This window comes from Nannobrachium achirus, assembly GCF_963921795.1.
Source record: "Nannobrachium achirus genome assembly, chromosome: 24".
Lineage (NCBI taxonomy): Eukaryota > Metazoa > Chordata > Actinopteri > Myctophiformes > Myctophidae > Nannobrachium > Nannobrachium achirus.
This window is the reverse complement of record NC_137831.1, coordinates 11,051,068-11,073,236: the sequence shown is the minus strand read 5'-3', so window position 1 is coordinate 11,073,236 and position 22,169 is coordinate 11,051,068. Positions and strand designations below refer to the sequence as shown.

Sequence of the window (22,169 nt, the reverse complement as noted above, 5' to 3'; positions counted from 1 at the left end):
TATAAGTCACTTGGGCACACAGCAGGTTTTCAGTTACTTCACTTGCCAGTGATTAGCAATTACCCACCCCTCCCATGTTGATGGGGAGATTGAGGACACCTCCCTGAGATGACTCCACCTTTGTTCCCAGCCCCCTATAAAAGTGATGTTTGTACTGTCATTCTGTTAAACCCTGATGAAGACTGGTAACAGTCGAAACGTTGGTTAATAAATTATTTGCATCGTGGCTGAAGAGTGTGCGGCCTCTTTCCTCTCATTCATTATTATCTGCGTGGTCAGCACCTCACTCACTTAGGTGTGCGCTCCTCCTTATGTGCTTGATAGCCCCCACAGTTAGCCATGAACCAGCGACAACAGCCCTGCTAATCGGGCTCAGCCCTATTAGCACGACTGGTTGTGCGTTGGACTGGCGAGTGGGAGTCCCGGGTTCAATCCCCGCTTCCGCGCATCACTACAATCGCATGAAATTACTTTAATTCATTACTTTGATGACACTTTTTCGTGTCAAGGTAAGGACCCCTAGGCCCTAGAATTAGGCTATATTATATATTAGACCGCAGACCCCCCCCCCCCCATCTCAAAATATTTTGTTCCAGGGTCCATGAGAGGCTGAGAAAGATTTGAGTTACAAATGTTGGCTTTATATATGCTTTCCAGGTCTAAATGGGGTAATACTTAAAAACTATAACAAAAACATAATAAAGAGACCATAGCCTATTTTTCTCTGTGGTCACCCCAATCTAATCCAAATCATCATTGCCACTGTCAATTTCACAGTTCACACTTCTTTAGCGCCAATGTCACCAAGGCTAGTGTGTGTGTGTGTGTGTGTGTGTGTGTGTGTGTGTGTGTGTGTGTGTGTGTGTGAGTGTGTGTGTGTGAGAGAGAGCGAGAGAGAGAGAGAGAGAGAGAGAGAGAGAGAGAGAGAGAGAGAGAGAGGTAGCCAGTGCAAACCATAACTAGATATTGACACAAGTGGGTCCAGATATCATCTCTCAGATGGACTCTATGGTTATCAACAAATCAGGCCAGAGACTGCATGTCTGTGTTTTCACGGGCCTATTTACATACTGAAGACACCTGGGATGAGGTGTCAGGTTCTTGTCTTTGTGTAGGAGGCCACCTGCGGGGAGTAGCTATTGCCCACTCTCTTCAGAAGCCTACTGGTGTGAACTCAGTGGGGCGTCGACAGGCCAAATGTATTGTGAAGAAGGTTCCCTTTGTCAGGTCAAAGGGCCTTTTGGTGCAAGCAGAGGTTTATCATTTACATGCTAAAATAGTTACTTCAACCATTGATGTAAGGTACAGATCAACACAAAATTAACTTAAAACCTAGTGACTGTCTGGCTACTTGCAATTTGGTCCTTGGGAATGTGTGAGAGAGAGAGAGAGAGAGAGCGAGCGAGCGAGCGAGCGTGTGTTTTGGAGACATGGCAACCGCAGATATAGCAAACCTCGCGAGACCGGAAGTGAGATTCCTAGTAATTTCCGGTGGTAACAAACTGTCCTTCCGCCTTGGATTCGTGCAAGACATCAGTGCTTCGTGTTGAGTGTGGCTCTATCGGACGTTTTCGGTCATAAAGCAGAAAAGCACACATACTGTAGGTTTATGTTCACGGAAAACAATAAGCCAATGAGGAAATTCTCTAATATTTGTATTATATATTATATTTTTCAAGTGGGAAATGAAATCCAGCTAAAACGTCAGCTGAGCGCCAGGTAGCTGGGAGCTAACGTTAGCTGTCCAAAGGTCCAAACAGCCAACAGGTAAAGTAAACACAACAACCTAAATGTTTAATATTTACGAAATGAAATGTCTTAATGGCATTCCCTAATGTTGTGCAATGTTTACGTTACATTATCAATAATCATTATCTATAGCTAACTTAAATTAGCTACCTCTTATTAATGTTGTGTGTGTGTGTGTGTGTGTGTGTGTGTGTGTGTGTGTGTAAACTTGCCACAAAAAGTTCGGAAATCTAACTTTGGTCGATTATATCTCCCCTTTAATAAACCCAAATGGTATTGTGTTTTATATCATTTTCATTGTTGATTTGTCACCTTTACAACGAGGTACAGCGTGTAAGCATCGGGCATTCGAGGCATGAGCTACACAGCCAAACGTGAGGGTTGCGCTGACCCAACATTTGCCAACATTCGGTCCATTATATCCCCCCTTTAATTGTGCCAAATGGTATTGTGTTTGATATCATTGTTATCGTTGATTCGTCACCTTTACAATGAGGATCTGGCATTCGTGGAATGAGAAATACAGCCAAATGTGTGGGTAGCGCTCCTCCAAAAATTGTCAAAATGGCCTGGCAGGCCTGCAATACTGTTCTTTTGGTCTTCACCTTTGTTACTTGGGGCATTGAATGATTGCACTCTCTCACAGTAATAAGGAAAAGAAAAAACAACACATATTGGCAATTTTTACACTTTATTAATGTGAAGCCCAAAACGAGAGTAAATGCCAGCAAAACAGTATATTGCAAGCCATTGTACTTCGTTGTAAAGGTGACAAATCAACAATAAAAATGATATAAAACACAATACCATTTGGGTTTATTAAAGGGGAGATATAATCGACCAAAGTTAGATTTCCGAACTTTTTGTGGCAAGTATATATATATATATATATATATATATATATATATATATATATATATATATATATATATATAGACAGAAAGAGAGATATACTCTAGTCTTGACTGGTTTGTGTGCACACAACACTTGGTGAAGGCACTATCCCCACAAAACACTTACAGTGCACTTGCATTATTTGTACTGCAGTTGCGTTACACTTACTTACACCTACTGCCACAGCTGTTACAATGTCAGTATGGAACAATCCTGTAGCATTTCACGATTTGTGACGTTACACTTGACTGAGTTAAAGAATAAAATACCTACGCTACAGTTTTCTTTAATTTCATCAGATACAAATAAACTGCCAACTGTATAATGTAGCCTTATTAATTCTCTTGATGCTTTGCCTCCAGCGACAAGATCGTCTCTGCACCGTCAGACCTGGTGTACAGCATACTATTACTCAGATACCTTCTCTCTGGAGTCTGGACATCAGGGTTGGCAAGCATGGCGTCCTACCCCCCAAATAAGCTGTCGGCGGCAATGAGCATCCTAAATGGCTGTGGTCTGGACATGAAAGACCTGGCTCTGCTGGCTGATATGCCTGAAGAACTCATCACCGCAGAGACTCTCCCTCACCTCTTAATGCACATTAAGAACGTTCATCGTGGAGCACTTGGTGAGTCAGTCACACAACAGGCCAGTAATGAATCACAGCAGACAAAAACCTCACACACCAGAGGGGGGTCACCCCCGAGAAGAGGGTCACCCCCGAGAAGGGGGTCGCCCTCGAGGAGGGGGTCGCCCTCGAGAAGGGGGTCACCCTCGAGAAGGGGGTCGCCCTCGAGAAGGGATTCGCCCTCGAGAAGGGATTCGTCCCCCAGAAGAAGGCGCTCGGGTTCGCCCAGATGCAGACATTCATCGCCGAGAAGAGATGGCGATGATCGTAAGCACTCGTCTCGGCGCAAGCGCTCGTCATCTAGAAGTGATTCCGGTTTGTTGGAGCGAAGGGGCCCGAGCCCCTACAGAAGAAGTCAGCGTTCGCCTCCCCGCAGGCAATCTCCTCGAGATTCTCCACGAGATTCTCCCCCAAGCAGCTCGGGATTCTTCATACAAGATTCATACCAAACCAGCTCCAGTCCCTCCAGTGGCCCCTGGCTGCCGCAGGGGGTTCAACCCCCGCCGCTATTTACCCCGTATCCGCTCCCCCCGTCCCAGCCATCCACAACAACATCATCAAGAGACCACGATGAACGTAAGCAGGGGGTTCAACCCCTGCCGCTATTTACCCCGTATCCGCTCCCCCCGTCCCAGCCATCCACAACAGCATCATCAAGAGACCACGATGAACGTAAGCAGGGGATTCAACCCCCGCCGCTATTTACCCCGTATCCGCTCCCCCCGTCCCAGCCATCCACAACAACATCATCAAGAGACCACGATGAACGTAAGCAGGGGGTTCAACCCCCGCTGCTATTTACCCCGTATCCGCTCCCCCCGTCCCAGCCACCCACAACAACATCATCAAGAGACCACGATGAACGTAAGCAGGGGGTTCAACCCCCGCCGCTATTTACCCCGTATCCGCTCCCCCCGTCCCAGCCATCCACAACAGCATCATCAAGAGACCACGATGAACGTAAGCATGAACGTGATTCCAGTTCGTCCCCGAGACGCGACTACAGCCCAAAAAGAGGTCGGAGGTCGCCTCCACGCAGGCGCTCTCCTCCTCCGCAAAAAAGAATACATTCTCCCCCTAGCAGGTGCTCTTCAAACCAGGCCAGCTCCAGCTCATTTCCTGGCCCCAGTGGTTCCTGGCCCCAGCCTGTTCCGTTATTTTCCACGGCCCCTCCCCCCTCGTCCCAGCCACCCACAAGAACATCATCAGCTAAACATTCATCAACTTCATCACGTCCACTGGTGCCTAGTCCCCCTGTCGCAGGCAAAAAAAACCTGCTCCCTAGCCCTACCCCACCACCCCTCATGCCCACTCTGCCCACAGTACCCACAGGCCCTATTCCACCGTTCATGCCCACTCTGCCCCCAGTACCCACAGGCCCTGTTCCACCGTTCATGCCCACTCTGCCCCCAGTACCCACAGGCCCTGTTCCACCGTTCGGCTGGACACCGTATGGCTGGATGGGTATGCCGCCGTATGGGTCCAGTTACCCGCCATTTCCCCCACCCTCCTACACCACGTCCTCTAGTAGCACCGCCCCGCCTGCTGCCGGGTCATCGACCAATCAGAAGCAAGCCCCGCCTGCCGGTTCATCGAGCCAACTGAAGAAAGACATCCAGACGCCCTCTAAGCGTGCAGCTAGAGATTTCAACGGAGAAGCACCTAAACATTTTCCATACACATGTGCCCTGTGTCATGATATCGTCAGCAAGGAATCTGTAAGTAAAACCTCCATCACCATGGCAACCGCTTCTGGTTCGTCCATTTGTCGTAGTTCTTATTTAGCTTGGCTGTATATTGAATATACAGTATCAAAGTTATCCAATATGGTATGAATAATGTGAAGGAAAAAAATATATATTGACATATTAGTCTGGTGGTATTTCTGAAAAATGTGACTGTTAGAGGCATTTTGGGGTAAAAGTTGGTAACCAGTCTATTTTACACAATTCAAGGGTGCTGAATCTGAAAAAAATGGTTACCAAGCAAAATTTTGAGTTTTTGACCTAATTTGCATAACAAAATAGTTGCAGAATTGTCAATTTTAAACTATTTCTTCAAGGGATATTTCACTTTCAAAAAACGTTTAGTAATTTTATCGTCTAATCAAGCTTTTGGGAACACCCAGGACAGCTTTTGAGTTGTTTGATTCAGTTTAGATTTAGATATTTGATATTCATTTTATCAGACACGCCCCCTTCCTATACAAACCCATTGTAACTTCAAACTCCATTTTAACCATGATAGATTTAATGAGAACACCCGTCCTTTTTTCTGGTGACTCCTGATATGCTCCTAATACGTGAGCAGGTTATGTTTTGTCAATAACATTTTTCATTTATCTTTAATAAGTTCTTAATTGTATTTCATTTCTTTCATTTTCCCAAATAATTATAGAAAATAAACTAAAAAGGTTATCGAAAGAACACTACCTGTTCGTGTATTAGAAGGGCATCAGGAGTCACCAGAAAAAAGAATGGGTGTTTTCATTGAATCTATCATGGTTAAAATGTTTTAGTTTGATTTAAAAGAGATATTTCACTTAAATACGAAAACATTTTAACCATGATAGATTCAATGAAAACACCCATCCTTTTTTTCTGGTGACTCCTGACGCCCTCTTAATGCACGAACAGGCAGTGTTTTTTGATAACTTTTCTAGTTTCTTTTTAATAATTATTTGGGAAAATGCAAAATAAATAAATACAAAGAATAAATGATTAAAAAGAAATGAAAGGAGTTATCGAAAGAACACGACCTGCTCACGTATTAGGAGGGCGTCAGGAGTCACCAGAAAAAAGGATGGGTGTTTTCATTAAATCTATCATGGTTAAAATGGAGTTTGAAGTTACAATGGGTCTTTATAGGAAGGGGGCGTGTCTGATACAATGAATATCAAATATCTAAATATAAACTGAATCAAGCAACTCAAAAACTGTCCTGGGTGTTCGCAAAACCCTGATTATATGATAAAATAATGAAAAGTTTTTTGAAAGAGAAATATTGCTTGAATAAATGGTTCAAAATGTACAATTCAGTAGCCACTTTGTTATGCAAATTAGAAGGTCAAAAACTCAAAATTTTGATTGGTAACCAGGTTTTTCAGATTTTGCATCCCTGAATTATGTAAAATGGCCTGGTTACCCACTTTTACCCCCAAATGCCTCTAACCTGCTTATAGAAGGCCTTTTTCCAGAATTTCCACCTGACTATATGGAAATATTATTTTCCCTTTTCTTTTCTTTTTTTTAATGTATGTATTTTAGTGTAAAAGAAAAATATTTCAACAAAATCATCTGTCTCTTTCATCTACTACTATTCTCAAATCGGATTCCAGTTAATAAACACAATAAAACATGGAGCTACAGTAGACTTTTGAATTGTGATAATATGAGACCTATTCAACATTAAAGCTATACTGTGTAAGTTGCTCAACTAGTGGTCAGTAGCTCTATAGCAAACCGCGGTTGCGTCCGCGTCTTTCGTCCGTTCTTCGCCGCGGACCGGGCCTCACACCCCCGCGTCTGCCTCCACCTCACCGAGATCTATCTTTAGATGGGTCCCTGGTTCCTGTGCGTTCAGGCATTCTGGAGAAACGGACTCCTTCACCGGAGTATATGCTGTTGTTTTGTTGAGGCAAGCTACTTCCTGAGAAGTCAGCAAGATGCGCTGTGATTGGCCGGCAGTGTATAACCCTCGCTGTGATTGGCCGGTAGTGTATGATGACGTAATTTTTCCACGAAAACCGGACCCCGGCGAGGATCACAGAAAACATATAAAGAGAAGGCTTTAGAAGCTGAAAATAACAGAGTGTGTGTTCTAAAACTTTAGCGATTTAACAGGACAATTTTAAGATTTGTTTTATAAAAAAAGTTACATGGTATAACTTTAAATATGAGACACTTGGAAGTCCTTGCCACCAGTCCCAGGTTTGTATGTCGGTTTGTGTTTATACTGAGAAGCAGTGTGGCCTGTAGCCAGAGAGAGACAGGACTGTCAAGAGAGACTGGGAAATGTGTGCTTATGTTTGCTTATGTTGTCTTATCCACAGTGATTTATTGAACAAGTACTCAAGGGAATTTTATGTATTGCTATTTTCTAATTTCTACAGGTCACTTTGACACAACAGATTTGAAGGATTTTAACTGGGAATTACAGGGATTGATCCTGTACTGTTAACCGTTTAAAACCCCAAGTACCCCTTCCTGTGACTGTTACAGATCACATACAGTTTGTTAACCAGTAAGACTCCCGAATCGGGAGATAAGCGACCTGACGGTCACGCTGTGGACCTGACGGTGATGTCAGCGAGTTGTGACATCACTTCCTGTACAGGGCGGCTACACGAAATGTGGATAACACTATATATGGAGTGTGACGATTCAAGGCATCTCGGTTAAGTTCTTACCGGACACCACTGCATCGGTTATCTCCATATATGGAGGGATGTGTTGGTTATCTCCATATCTGGAGATTCAACCTTCAACGATTTTGACATCTTGTTACTAATCTGTCGGTAGATAATGCCGGTCTTATATCACAGCCTCCACCTCTCACGTCATACGGGCAGCCATAGTTACACCTGGAATGTTGAATCTCCATATATGGAGATAACCTACGCCTCACACAAAGTCTGACCTCACCAGCCCATACTTGGGCATGGACGACTTATATCTCCATATACGGAGATGGCCATATATGGAGATACGATGACATCACAGAGTCCACAGCTGATGATGTGGCGTGATGTCATACAATACACAAACAAGCCCTATATAAAGGGGCAATTCTCAGCAGGGAAGAGAGCATTCCCCACTAGCTGAGTATCTTATCACATCTTGGATGTGATGATAAGCTATAAGCTTAGTTGATCCTGGCGATAAGGTCTGAGTCGAGGAATGCTCTCTTCCCTGGTGAGAATTGTCCCTTTATATAGGGCTTGTTTGTGTATTGTATGACATCACGCCACATCATCAGCTGTGGACTCTGTGGCTCAGAGTGATATCAGCTGTGGACTCTGACGTCACACGTGTCACGTCACACGTGTGACTCAGGGACGGACTCAGGGACGGACGGACGGCCGGTGGAGGTTTTCATACTAAACTGCGACCTGACGGTCGCAATGAAATCAAATGTTTGAAATCGTCACAGAATAAATAATGTAAACAAGCCACTGTCGATCATCTGTTTGTATGTCACATTGATCAATATTGGTTTTCCGTCCTCCAGACCTGGTTCAAACACATCACAGAGCCCAGACATTCAGATGCACAACTTGAACTCCTAAAGATGTGAGTTGATCAACTTCTCTATTTGGTCTGGTTCTTCTAGGTCATATAACTTTACCTTTATTACTACTAGGCTCTGTTATTCTAGGATCAGAGGAATAAGAAACCTTCTGATTCTTGTGCTCGGAATACAGCATATTTAAATGTTGTTGATCTAGGTAAGGATCTGATCCTTGTGCAGTACTTCTTCTATATAGTCCGGTAAAATTAAGGCAGAGGTTGGACAAAATGTTATTTAGTTTTTCAACTGATTCTGTTAGGAAATTAGGTCTACTAGCCAGGATAAAAAAATCTACCACAATCTGCTCACTGCAAATACCCACAGTGGCCAAATCAAGTTGGGCTCCCATCGACTTTCTATATAGGAGGAAAATACCCAGAAAAAAGATCTGCTTTAAGTAGGATGTGAGGGGTCTAACTAGGGGTTTGTCGTGATGCTGAATCCATTGCAAGCATTTGTTTTGCACAAAAACAGTCATTGGCCCCAGAAAACGCCAACAAAAGATGAGTTTTTTGATGACTCATCACTTTTTTTCTGGGTATTTTCCTCCTGTATAGAAAGTCGATGGGAGCCCAACTTGATTTGGCCACTGTGGGTATTTGCAGTGAGCAGATTGTGGTAGATTTTTTATCCTGGCTAGTAGACCTAATTTCCTAACAGAATCAGTTGAAAAACTAAATAATAAAATGTTGTCCAACCTGAGTGTATTTTTTCCCTAGATTTACTAGACTAATATGATGATTGTGATTGTTGCTGAATCTTTGTGTGTGTGGTTAGGTACCCAGACTGGGACTGTCGTGTTGAATCTGCAAGAGGGTAAGTCCTTTTTTGTGTTTTTCTATCTTTTCTATTTCTGTATTATTGTCATAATACTATTATTGTGGGCTGTAATAGCTGATAATGGTGTGTGTGTGTGTGTCTGTCTGTCTGTCTGTCTGTCTCTAGGCACATTGACAGGAGGGAGAAGGACATTAAAGCGAGGGTGATGCGGGAAGTTAAACAGAGGCTGTCCTGGATTTCACCATCATGTTCGCCCACCGCTCGTGAGTCCCTGTTAACTACTTCAGTCTTTGAACACAATATAAAAGAAATGTTGAAAACATAAGGAGGGTAGTGTAGTGTTGGGCTGCACAACCAGCGAGTCGCACCAGAGCGCGGAGTGAAGATGCACAATAAAGACAGATTTAACTGTTATATGTGCATTTCTTTCTAAAATGATTGGGTCCTTACAAACAAATCACATAATCTATGGCAAAGGGGTTAAATGTAATTTAGGCATTGAAAAGGTGAAAAAGCCCCCCAGAGGAGGCAATTATCTCGCTGTCTATCCGATCGCTGTCTGTTTATCTCGATGGGGTTGGTGCGCATGGGGAAAAACATGGGAAAACAGAAAGCCATCGGATAAAAAGGCTTCTTATTAAAGAACACAGAGGATACGAGTAATTATAGAATGCCGTACCGTATTTAGACAGGAGTGAGATTTTATTAAGCACTTTGTGAAATCTGAATGTTGGTGTAGTTGTAGGGGGCTAATTAAGTCGCTCTGCCCGAACCCATGTACTATAAACACAGGAATGTGACGGTCGGGGATTGGTCTCTACGACCATGCGTGAGCTACGATGGGCTAAAATCGCTTTGGGAAACCCGGCCATTGGCGCTTACTGGGCCCATTAGGGATTGGGTCCATCATTTTGGACCTGTGAAGACCTCTAGTCCAAACACACAAGCTTGCATATTAATTGTGTTTTTCTGTAGGTCCAAGCAGAGATGATGAAAGAAAATCAGAGGAGAGGGAGAGAAAGGTAGTGTCTTTTTCTCTACTGGTCAACACTTAAGACAACAATCATTAGACAAATAGTGATAGTGTAACTTTCACTACTGCTGCCTCTTTAAGCCCCAAGTGTAGCCAGTCTGGCACTTAACCACTTAAGCCTAATTTATAGTTTGTCATACAACAGTGTCAAAATTGGCAATGTACAAGCTTGTGAGCTACAAGCTTGCTTGTAGATCGATTGGGGATTTAACTTGCCATCACTATGCCCATTACTACTGTTAGTACTATCACTAACACTTTTTCTGATCACTATTACTATTACTAAATCAAATTATTAAACCTTTTTTAATTTACTATATTTAATTTAATTTGCTAAGTTTAGAAAACTTTGGAAACTTGTACATATCAGCAAAATATTTACACAAGGAATCCATGCAACTTAAATAAAATATGGTAACAGGAACAGAGAACTTAAAGAATGTACTGTGTGTGTGTGTGTGTGTGTGTGTGTGTGTGTGTGTGTGTGTGTGTGTGTGTGTGTGTGTGTGTGTGTGTGTGTGTGTTGTAGGTGTCGTCTGGTGATATAGCTGCTAAGCGGTATGTGGACATAAACAAGAACACACTGTTAATGTTAACCACAACATAACACCAATATATACCTCAATATACACAGCTCAACACAACACGCCTAAACACAAGAAAACAACACAATAAGCCTCATCACAAGACAACACAACTCATCAACACAACACTGAAATGACAGTCTATTGACACTTCCAACTCTACACATTGTGCGTGTGTGTGTGTGTGTGTGTGTGTGTACTGTACATTCATGCGTGTGTTTAGGAAGTTTACTGCTGTGAATCGGTCAGAGGACAAGAAGAGAAGCTTCAATTCCTCGTCTTCCTCATCGCACAAGAAGACTGCTGTGAATCGGTCAGAGGACAGGAAGAGAAGCTTCAATTCCTCATCTTCCTCATCGCACAAGAAGGTGAAGAGAGACGAGAGAGAGGGGAGATACTCCTCTCCTGACAAAGAAAAGCCAAGTAAGAAATGACACGCACTCACACACACACACACACACACACACACACACACACACACACACACACTCTCTCTCTCTCACACACACACACACACACACACACACACACACACACACACACACACACACACACACACACACACACACACACACACTGCATTGAACATTAGACAGATGATCCATTCGGAAAGTAGCACCTTCAAGCACCTCAAGTGCTACGACAATGGTCAAAACTGTTGTCGTCTTATGGGCATACTGTGTAACCTTTTCAATAAAACAAAAGTAATTTTCTATGCAATCTTTCACTGGTACAGTATATTAAACTGCATTTTACTCTCATGTATGTGTACACAAGATGTAAGGATAAAGACCACCTTGTACCTTCTCGTACCTGTAGACACAGTAGAACATGTTCTTCTCTTACTTTCTTTTCTCATACAGAGATCAAGAAGGTGGCTCTTTCCACCTCGCAGCAGGACAAAGAGAGCAAACCAACCTCTACAACGAAAAAGGTTCGCAAGATATCAAAAGAAGCAAAGGAGACGAAGACACAGAAGGAGCAGAAACCAGGAGCTCATGAGAAGGAGAAGGGAGAAGAGACGGAGAAGGGAGAAGGACCTCCAGAGAAGAAGGAAGTAAGGACGGAAGAGATGCCGGGAGCTCCAGAGGAGAAGGTAGCGGAGGACAAACTAGGAAGTCCAGAGAAGGAGGGGGAGAAGGGAAAAAAGACAGGGGAGAAACCACAAGCTCCGGAGATGGAGAAGATAAAGAAACTAGGTGCTCCAGAGAAGAAGGGAGACAAAACAGAAGAGGAACCAGAGATGAAGGAAGACAAGACGGAGGACAAAGTCGGAACTCCAGAGAAGGAGAAGGGAGGAAAGACGGAGGAGAAGCCAGGAGCTCCAGAGTTGGAGAAGGGAGAAAAGAAGACAGAGGAGAAACCAGTAGCTCCAGTGAAGGAGAAGGGAGGAAAGACAGAGGAAAAACCAGGCGTTTCAGAGTTGCCGAAGGGAGAAAAGAAGACAGAGGAGGAACCAGGAGTGCCACAAATTGAGAAGGACGGAGAGAAGCAGGGAAAACAAGAGGAGGAGGTAGAGAACAGATATTACTTCACTAAACATACTATGTATTGATATTGTATAGATATACTGTACTTTATGCAACAGCTACAGCCGCGCATTGTGATTGGCCAAGAGGCTTTCGGACCCATGCCAGTAACCATAACCCTTCATGATACGTTGTGGACCAATCCTGCTGCTGTTAATTTGCCTATAGCAATGGTAAACAATGGGGATTTTCTTTGGGTTGCGGAGGCCTGAAATCTGATCATGTGGATCTCAGACTTAAAGGGGAAGACCACCCATTTTCAATATTGAACTGTGTCATTAATATACCTTAGAGTAGTTGTGTGGAAATACAAAAAGAAGTTCCCCCCCCTTCTGTGTTGCCTAGAACTGGAGGATTGATTTTGGGGTTTGTATTGTAAAGTACAACGTGATGACATCACACATTATACTTTACAATACAAACCCCAAAATCAATCCTCCAGTTCTAGGCAACACAGAAGGGGGGGAACTTTTTTTCTATTTCCACACAACTCCTTTAATGTATATTAATGACATAGCTCAATATTGAAAATGGGTGGTCTTCCCCTTTAATGTGCACAGCAGTGATGTCTTTATTGACACATCCATGACATAGTGGTCCTCATGGTGCAGATAGATTTTTTGGCGTACGCCGAAATGTATGCAATTGTCTGCATTTATCATCGCATCGTGACTTTGATGTTGGTGTACTTTGTAGGCTCAGATCTCAAGTAACCCGAAACAATAAGCTGCGGGCCATCACACGCGTGCACACACAAACATGGCTGCTATCCTCCTGCAGAGCCATTCATTAAAAAAAACGACATTATGTGGCAATGATGTTGCATAAAAGGTTGTGCTTCATCCTGGTAATTGATATGCTTGTGCAAGGTGATGTGATAGTAGCACTGCCGTGCTAATTAGCCCTATTCACGGCCCGCCCACTCAGCATCCCCCGGGTGCTGAAGTCACGTTTTGAAGGGGAAAATCCTACTATAGCCTATAGAGTTAACACAGATATCGCTAATTTAATGCAATTTCCGAATAGTAAAGTATAAAATACGGCTAGCATGATCAAGAACACAAGATAGAAAAAGGCACAAAGCATTATAATTGACTTTACCGTTCGAAATAATGATTTGTTGGCTTTAAGTCCAGCTATTTCTGTTATAGTTTCCCCTTCTAAATTGACATCAGCACCCGGGGAAAGCTGAGAAATTTGCTGAGTGGGCGGGCCGTGAATAGAGCTAATATCCACTATAAACCTCAAAGATGCTGCGATTCTGTATAATATTTTATTAATGTAATATACAGAAGACACTGTACAAATTCTGTATTGATATAGATACTGCATAACACTGTTTATACAGATACTGTACTTATATGGATGGACACTGACTGGACACATACTGCTACAAAATAGTGTTGGTAATATTGTGTGTATGTGCTTGCGTGTTTTTGACAGGAATGCACTCCATTCAGTTTGGACAATTGTATACCACTGGACGAGGTGCAGCAGACAGGTGCAGCGGACAGACAGTCTACAGTGTACATACCAAAGGATGAAACTGCTGACAGAAGCCAGGAAGGTGAGAAGATGACAACAAGAAGTCGTAGAGGAAAGCATAGTTTAGATGAAGACGGGGAACCAACAGACGGTACAGAAGAGAAGAAGACAGAAAAAAAAGGAAAGAAAGCTCCTTCCGCGGGCAAAAATACAGCTGAAACAAAACCTAAAACAGAGGTTTCCATCCTGACAGCTGCTATTGACAGTTCAGACACTTCTGAATACTTGGGCAACGAGCAGCCAAGCCCGGTGCGTGTCACCAGGAGACAAAGCCAGAGGACAAAGAGTATCACACTGAGGAAAGTACCAGCTAGAAAAACTTCAACCAGAAATAAGAAGACCAGCGCAGAGATAACAGAGTCTAAGGAGAGAAAGACAGAGACCAGCACAGAGACACCAGAGTCCGAAGAGATAAAGACCAAGGTTGGCACAGAGACACCAGAGTCTAAGGAGAGAAAGACGGAGACTGGCACTGGGACGCTAGAGTCTGAAGAGACCACGGCTAGCACAGAGACACCAGAGTGTGAGGAGATAAAGATGGACGTTGAACAGGAACAGGAACATGGAGATCTTACGTTGAGTAAAAGGGACGAGGACAAATCTTCCACAGCTCCAGAGCCAGAAACTGAACAGTCACCAGAGAAGGACAATAAAGTAGACTTAGAGAAGGGTGATTCAGCTGCAGACATTGTGTCCAGCAAGCCCGAAACTGTAGCTGAAACAGTGGCTGGAAGTACAGCTGAACCTACACCTGACATTACAGCTAAAAAATGTGTAGCTAAAACTACAGCTAAAGGTGTAGCTAAAAAAGGACCTGTAGTTGTAGTTCACCAACTAACTACATCTAAAATTATAGCTGAGGCTAAACATACACCTGAAACAGCGTCTGAACATACATCTGAACCTGTAGCACAATCTACAGCTGAAACCGCAACTGACACAGTAGCTGAAACTACAGTTGAATCAGTGGCTGAAACTACACCTAAAACAGAGGTTTCGACTCTGATGCCTGCTATTGAAGCTGTAGACTCGACACACGACCAGGCTGACAACTCATCTGAAGACAACGAGCCACCATGCCCGGTGCGTGTCACCAGGAAACGAGGCCGGAGGAGGAGGAGGGCCCCAGTAAGGAAGACGGCAGCTAGAAAAACTACAACGAAGAAGACTAATGATAGCAAAGAGACACCAGCGGCTGAGGCGATAACGACAGAGACACCAGAAGCTGAAGGGATAAAGACCAAGGTTATCACAGAGACACCAGAGTCTGAGGAGATGAAGACAGAGACTAGCACAGAGACACCAGAGGGTGAGGAGATAACGACAGATACACCAGAAGCTGAGGGGACAAAGACCAAGGCTATCACAGAGACACCAGAGTCTGAGGATATGAAAACCAAGGCTATCACCGAGACACCAAAGGGTGAGGAGGTAACGACGGAGACACCAGAGGCTGAGGAGGTAACGACAGAGCCACCAGAGGCTGAGGAGGTAACACCAGAGGCTGAGGAGATAAGGACCAAGTCTATCACAGAGACACCAGAGGCTGAGGAGATAACGACAGAGGCTAGCACAGAGACACCCGAGGGTGAGGAGGGACACGGAGATGCTACGAGGAGGAGGAAGCTGGGGACGTTCCTGTCCCCATCCGCCGCCATTCCGGATGCGCTGCGCAGCCAGATTCTAACGGGTCAAGACGTGAATCTAGTGAAGATCCTCCTCTGTGCAGCAGAGTCCTCAGCTGAGCGTTTTGTGGACTGCGGGGATTTCTCTGTAATTCTTAAAGATAGCGACCCTAGGCTTTCTAAATCCCTGACCCTAGCAGAGTTTATTGTAGCCTTTGGTGTCTACAGAGACACCATGTGCGAAATTTACCCAGAGCGCAGAGTTGAGCTAGATGCATATCTATCCATAATTGCCGACATGGAGTACACATACGGGGGCGGTCTCTTTTACGAGTACCACAAAAGTTTCTCCTCCAAATCTGCTATGCATATTCAGCGCTTTAACCAGAGGATCGACTGGTCTGTCCAGGATCTCAGCCTGATTAGTCGCCATTTTTCTGCTCATCCCCCGCTGTCCTGCTCTGTGTGCGGCTCCTTCAGCCACAGAACCGACCTATGCCCCAAAGCTCTAGCCCAAGAGCCGCCGATCAAGTCCACCCCCCCACCCAGTCAGCAGCAGCCGAGGGGATACGGGCCTCAGGCTCCAGCCAATACGAGACAGGTGCCGTATGATCCTGATCGTAAAGTCCCCATTTGCAAACAGTTTAACCAAAATGGCTGTACCTTTCCACATTGTAAATATATGCATATTCAAGAGCCGCCGATCAAGTCCACCCCCCCACCCAGTCAGCAGCAGCCGAGGGGATACGGGCCTCAGGCTCCAGCCAATACGACACAGGTGCCGTATGATCCTAATCGTAAAGTCCCCATTTGCATTCAGTTTAACCAAAATGGCTGTACCTTTCCACATTGTAAATATATGCATATTTGCAGTTGGTGCGCGGACAACCACCCCCGGTCTGTCTGTCCCAGGAGGGCATGCCCAATGCCCAAGAGTGGGAAAAAATAAAAGAGGATCACCCTGCAACACCTGTTGATGTCCCGGCTCTTTCTGCTGCTCTTTCAGACCACCCAAATAGATGCTGGGTTAAATATTTGATTACGGGACTCATGCAGGGGTTTTTAGCGGGGCTATGTTGGCTACCAAAAACATTGTATGTGTGTCCGAACCTTAAATCCGCTCTGTCGGAGCCCAAAGTAGTAGATGATCTCCTAGGGAAGGAAGTAAAGAAAGGTCACTTAATAGGTCCGTTCGCCAGATCTCCCTTCAGTCTATTCAGAGTCAGTCCTATTGGGGTAGCGACTAGAAAGTATTCTAAAAAAAGGCGCCTTATCTTTGACTTGTCCGCACCTCACAACAGCTCTATCCCTAGCATTAATAGCTTGATTCCACTAGCGCCTTTTTCACTTTTTTACGCATCGGTAGACAACGCCATTCAGATGATAAAAATGGCCGGGCCAGGGGCTTGGTTGGCTAAAGCAGACATCGCTGACGCGTTCAAAGTGATGCCACTCCATCCCTCACAGTGGCACCTTTTCGGCATTTGCTGGCGCTCCAAATATTATTTTGCCGTTAAACTGACTTCCGATTGCCGCAGCAGCCCGCGGATTTTTGACACGCTGTCAGAGGCACTATGCTGGGTCCTGTACAACAAGTATAAACTTCCCTTTGTACTGCATCTGCTAGACGATTTTCTTACCATTGACTACGCGTTTTCGCCACCCGCTAGGTGTATCTCCATCGTGCGTCATGTTTTTAACTCTCTCGGGGTTCCCCTGTCTGAGGAAAAAACGGTTGGGCCGTCGACTCGCATCGAATTTTTGGGCATTATGCTCGACAGTGTGCTCATGCAAGCGGCATTGCCTATAGAAAGATTAGTGCGCATCAGAAAACTAGTGAAGTCCTTTTTAGAAACCAGAGCAGTAACAAAAAGGGACTTATTATCCCTTTTAGGCCATTTAAACATCGCCATGCGCATTATTCCCCAGGGCCGCTCTTTCGTTTCCCGGCTAATTGACCTGTCAACGTCAAAAAAGGACAATACGGCGATGATAGATCTAGACGAGGGTAGCCGCTCTGACCTTAGATTTTGGGCGCTATTTCTTGATCAGTGGAACGGTATTTCTTTCTTTTACGATGCAGAGCCCGAGTCATCAGAGTCCATGCAATTTTTTACGGACGCAGCCCCGTCCGTAGGTTTCGGGGGTTATTGCAATGGGGAATGGTTTGCCAGCGCTTGGCCAAAAGAAATGCACGACTTGCCTCCTGTCTGTAAATCTACTGCTCTGTACGAGATTTACCCGATTGTAGCGGCAGCATCATTGTGGGGAGGCAAGTGGGCCCGCAAAAGGATCTCTGTCCTGTGTGATAATGAGGCAACGGTGCAGGTAATTAACGAGGGCCGTTCTTCTATTGCGATTATCAATACATTTGTGAGACGCCTTACCTGGCTATGTCTCCAAGGTAACTTCATTATGCAGGCAGTTTTTATTCCTGCAAAGGAAAACGGCATCGCTGATGCGTTGTCCCGCTTTAAATTCCAGGAGTTCCGCACTCTGTGCCCAGGAGCAGCGGCCCTCGGCCTGCAAGTTCCAGCCTTTTCGGAACTGGTGTTGGATTAGTTCAGGAAAGGCCCCTGGCCATAGAGACACCAGAGGGTGAGGAGGGAAAGACGAAAGCTAACATAGAGACACCAGAGGGTGAGGAGGGAAAGACGAAAGCTAGCATAGAGACACCAGAGGGTGAGGAGGGAAAGACGAAAGCTAGCATAGAGACACCAGAGGGTGAGGAGGGAAAAACAGAGGCTAGACACCTACTGCACATATACAGTATGAAACAGAGCTGATACCTTTAAATGCATTTTGAGAAAGAATAATGCTGCTATTTGTACCCTGTATATATATAAAATGTCACAATGCGACATAGCTCTGTTTACACAATGCTGTACCCCCTCCAACTGTATATATGTTCCCCATTTTCAACTGTTTTTTTATTGTATTTGTGATACTTGCTTTGGCAATGTAAACGTATGTTTTCTCATGCCAATAAAGCTCCTTTGAATTGAATTGAATTGACACCAGAGAGTGATTCGGTAACGACAGAGGCTAGAACAGGGACACCAGAGGGCAAAGTGATAAAGATGGAGGTTGAACAGGGACATGGAGATGCTACGACTCCACCACTGAAGATGAGAGATGAGGACAAACCTGCAACAGTTCCAGAGACAGAAACTGAACAAGCGCTAAAGAATGAAATGGACTTGGACAAGAAAAGTGATGCAACAGCAGGAGAAAGATGCGGGGCCCGTAGAAGAAACGCCAGATTCTGTAGACGACGGTGCTGATCCAGATCAGCTGTCTGATTCAGTTGGTAAGAACAAGGCCATTTAATACAGATTCTGAAATGAATTTCCTTTTCCACTGTGTCTGATGCCCTGACAGCCCATCAATAAACTGTCAGGATTACCCACTACTACAACTAGGAAATATACTTTTTATAGTTTGTTTTTATTATAATCACAAGCCCATATCCTTATTCTTTAACAAAGATGATAAAGTAGTATTTGTGTAGCTTTTTATACTTCAGGGTATGGCATCATACCCTGATATATTTGTGACATGAAGAAAATGATTAACCCATTTAGGCCTAGGATTATTGACTGCTTTAACTATTGAAAAATAGCAGATCTACAAGCTCACCGCGCGGCACCGAGTGCCGCGCTGCGAGCTTGTAGATCTGCTATTTTTGAAAAAGTCGTGAAAATGTGTGAAAATCTTTGAATATATGTATTTTCAAAGCGAACATTCTGCATCTCAGATTTTGCCTCTGGGTGGTCCCTGGAACTAAATATTTTGAGATGGGGGTCCGTGGCCAAATTCATATCATTTTGGGGGTCCTTCACATGAAAAGGTTTGAGAACCACTGTCATAGTATCTCAAGAACAGACTAACTGAGCTCCAGTTAAGTGAAAAGGACCTTTTCTTTGACGATTGCTTGCCAGATTGCTGACATAGAAACATAGGTTTTTCAAAAAACCTTAGAAGGATTCAAAAGACACTTATAGAATCGGGTCAAAATTCTAATTTTCACGATTTTTCAAAAATAGCAGATCTACAAGCTCGCAGCGCGGCACTCGGTGCCGCGCTGTGAGCTTGTATATCTGCTATTTTTCAATAGTTAAAGCATAAAATAATGAAACACGAATTGTGTACCCGTTCTGAATGGGTTAACATAATCTTTGAAGGGACTGTTTTAAAGTCCTTCCACTGATCGTCTTGAATGTTTTTGTCGATACAGGAACTGAGTACATCCGCTGTGCCACGGGTTACCTGTGTGACCTGTGTCGGGTGACGTTTGTCCGTGAGGTTGATGCCAGAGACACACTGCAGAAGTTTGTCACACAGGCAGAGGGTTCAGGTGAGGTTCTTCTCTCTTCTGCCAAGGCTACTGCGGAAGCAGAGATGCCACCAAAGTATTATTCACATTGTGCTTGGATTATATATATCTCCTCAAGTTATGGTTCAACAATATATCACTGTTGTTGGGCAGAAACCTTGTTTCTCCACATTTCAGTGGTAGTGGGAGAAATATGTAACAAAAAAAGGCTAATGTGTTCACTTCCGGCAGAAAGCGTGAAAATTTGCACCTAGGGGTATTTTTGTGCGCTGAATTCAAAAATTGACGGTCCCAAGCACTTTTCCCATGGGATCTGGTGGCTCTCATTCACTTACCATACTAGGGAAAAAAGACCCCCCAAAAAATCTTCTTCAAGTAGCATGTGAGGGGTCAAACTAGGTGTTTTTCGGGATTCTGAATCCATTGCAAGCATTTGTTTTGCACGGAAAACATTCCTTTCCGAGAAATGGACACAACAAAACTTTGAAAAGTGATGACTCATCACTAAACCATAGTTTGTGGGGTCCATTTCTTCCCCAAGGAATGTTTTTTGTGCAAAACAAATGCTTGGAATGGATTCAGAATCATGAAAACCCCCTAGATAGACCCCTCACATGCTACTTAAAGAAGATTTTTGGGGGGTCTTTTTTTCCTAACCCTAACCCTATGGTAAGTGAATGAGAGAAAAGTGAATTTGAGAAAAGTGCTTGGGACCGTCAATTTTTTAATTCAGCGCACAAAAATACCCCTAGGTGCAAATTTTCACGCTTTCTGCCGGAAGTGAACACCTTTTTCACATATTTCTCCCACTATGGTGTTTTTATCATACTACAGTGTCACAAACATTGCTAGAATAGTTTCTTTATTTTTTCTTTATTTCTTTAAAGTTTTACATAGATATTTTCTTTAAACTATGGCATGTTAATATTTTGAGACATTGTCTTATTACAAATTTACTACACAATAGTAAATAAATAATTCTACCCAATAAATAAATATGTTTTAAATAGCTGATCTCAATATGGATCCTTTTTTTTTTTAACTTGATTTTTAGTTTTGACATAATCATGTAGCTCTACAACAGAGGCACAGCCATGACAGCAATGGTACAAAAAATATTTTTATATATAATAAAAATCACCCTCTCTGCTATTCGTTATTCAGTTTCGGCCAAGACTTTTCCTTTCGATACATCCCTAGTACATGGTGTAATTTATAATGTGATGCAACATGAATGCATGAATGAAATCTTGTTAAAAATCAGACAAAGTAAAAAAAAAAAAAATCCAGGTTGCTTTTACATAATATGTAAAAGCAACCTGGATAATATTATTATGGACATATTGTGTCAGTTTAACCAGTGTGGTTGCTGCGACACCACCTCGCCGGGTGAGGTCGCTTATCGCCCTTAGGTGTCTTAATGATTAAATATACAGTATAATAACACAAATAATGTTGTTTTACAGGAAATTGCTGGCTCTAAACAACGATAGTGAGGGTCACCAATAGCTGACACGGCAAAGTCCCACAACCTGCCTGCACCTCCCTGTTCAACGTCTCCCCGTTCCTGAGATATGACCAATTTCGACCAAGTTTCATAAAAATCTGTCTATTCATTCTTGATTTATTTTGTCCATGGACATAGACAGACGGATAACCTCTGTGAAGTTGGCACTCCATATGTTGAAAACATATATAATACACAACTCCTCTAAGGTATCTTAATGACACCGTTCAATATTGAAAGTGGGTGGCTTTATTATTGCAAGGGTAATGCATGTGTAGCAGTAGCTCTGGTCCATCGCGTATCCTCCCGGAGACGCTCTGACAGACCCGTCGGGAAATGGCTAGACTCGAGATTGTCGGCCCCTCCGAGTGCTCAACATCAGTCAAAATAAACAAAACTATTTCACTACTCACCAAACCAAAGGTAGTTTTGCGTTGTTGAAACTCTATTCTCCGCGGTGGTGAACCTCTCAGAACCCCACCTACTCTGTAAAATACATTATTTTTGTCATGAAATAAAACGCACCCACCTCGAGCCGGCAACAGTCCGCCATTCCGAAACACCGCTATTCCGAAGCAGGTTTAGGGTTAGGGTTAGGGTTAGGGGTAGGGTTAGGGGTAGGGTTAGGGTTAGTTAGGGTTAGGGTTAGGGTAAGGGTTAGGGTTAGGGT

General features: G+C 43.8%; 1 protein-coding gene across 6 annotated transcripts; it reads left to right on the top strand.

Annotated features, from left to right (window-relative positions):
* The first annotated feature begins 1,527 nt into the window (after window positions 1-1,527).
* Window positions 1,528-21,756, top strand: LOC308280478 (uncharacterized protein). Of its 6 annotated transcripts, none has more exons than XR_013961739.1 (14): window positions 1,528-1,767; window positions 3,006-4,989; window positions 8,501-8,562; window positions 9,338-9,376; window positions 9,506-9,603; window positions 10,316-10,362; window positions 10,903-10,931; window positions 11,181-11,380; window positions 11,821-12,470; window positions 13,930-15,492; window positions 15,586-16,434; window positions 16,530-18,966; window positions 19,894-20,013; window positions 21,459-21,756. XR_013961739.1 is itself a non-coding variant. In XM_080720755.1 (11 exons), exons 2-11 carry the CDS (start codon window positions 3,100-3,102, stop codon window positions 18,216-18,218), a joined length of 7,209 nt encoding a protein of 2,402 aa, XP_080576881.1. In that variant the 5' UTR covers window positions 1,528-1,767; window positions 3,006-3,099; the 3' UTR covers window positions 18,219-19,252. The 6 variants fall into 6 exon arrangements, 2 of the variants coding, with proteins under 2 accessions (XP_080576881.1, XP_080576882.1); XR_013961740.1 differs by having other exon boundaries at window positions 13,930-15,522; XR_013961741.1 differs by having other exon boundaries at window positions 13,930-16,434.
* Window positions 21,757-22,169: the final 413 nt, after the last annotated feature.

What these genes read in the sequence shown, in the direction of transcription:
- LOC308280478 (XM_080720755.1), top strand. Translation starts at nt 3,100, where the DNA reads ATGGCGTCCTACCCCCCAAATAAGCTGTCGGCGGCAATGAGCATCCTA. An exon ending in CAACTTGAACTCCTAAAGAT is followed by an intron (nt 8,563 to 9,337) that starts GTGAGTTGATCA and finishes GTGTGTGGTTAG; the next exon opens with GTACCCAGACTGGGACTGTC. An exon ending in AGGGAAAACAAGAGGAGGAG is followed by an intron (nt 12,471 to 13,929) that starts GTAGAGAACAGA and finishes TGTTTTTGACAG; the next exon opens with GAATGCACTCCATTCAGTTT.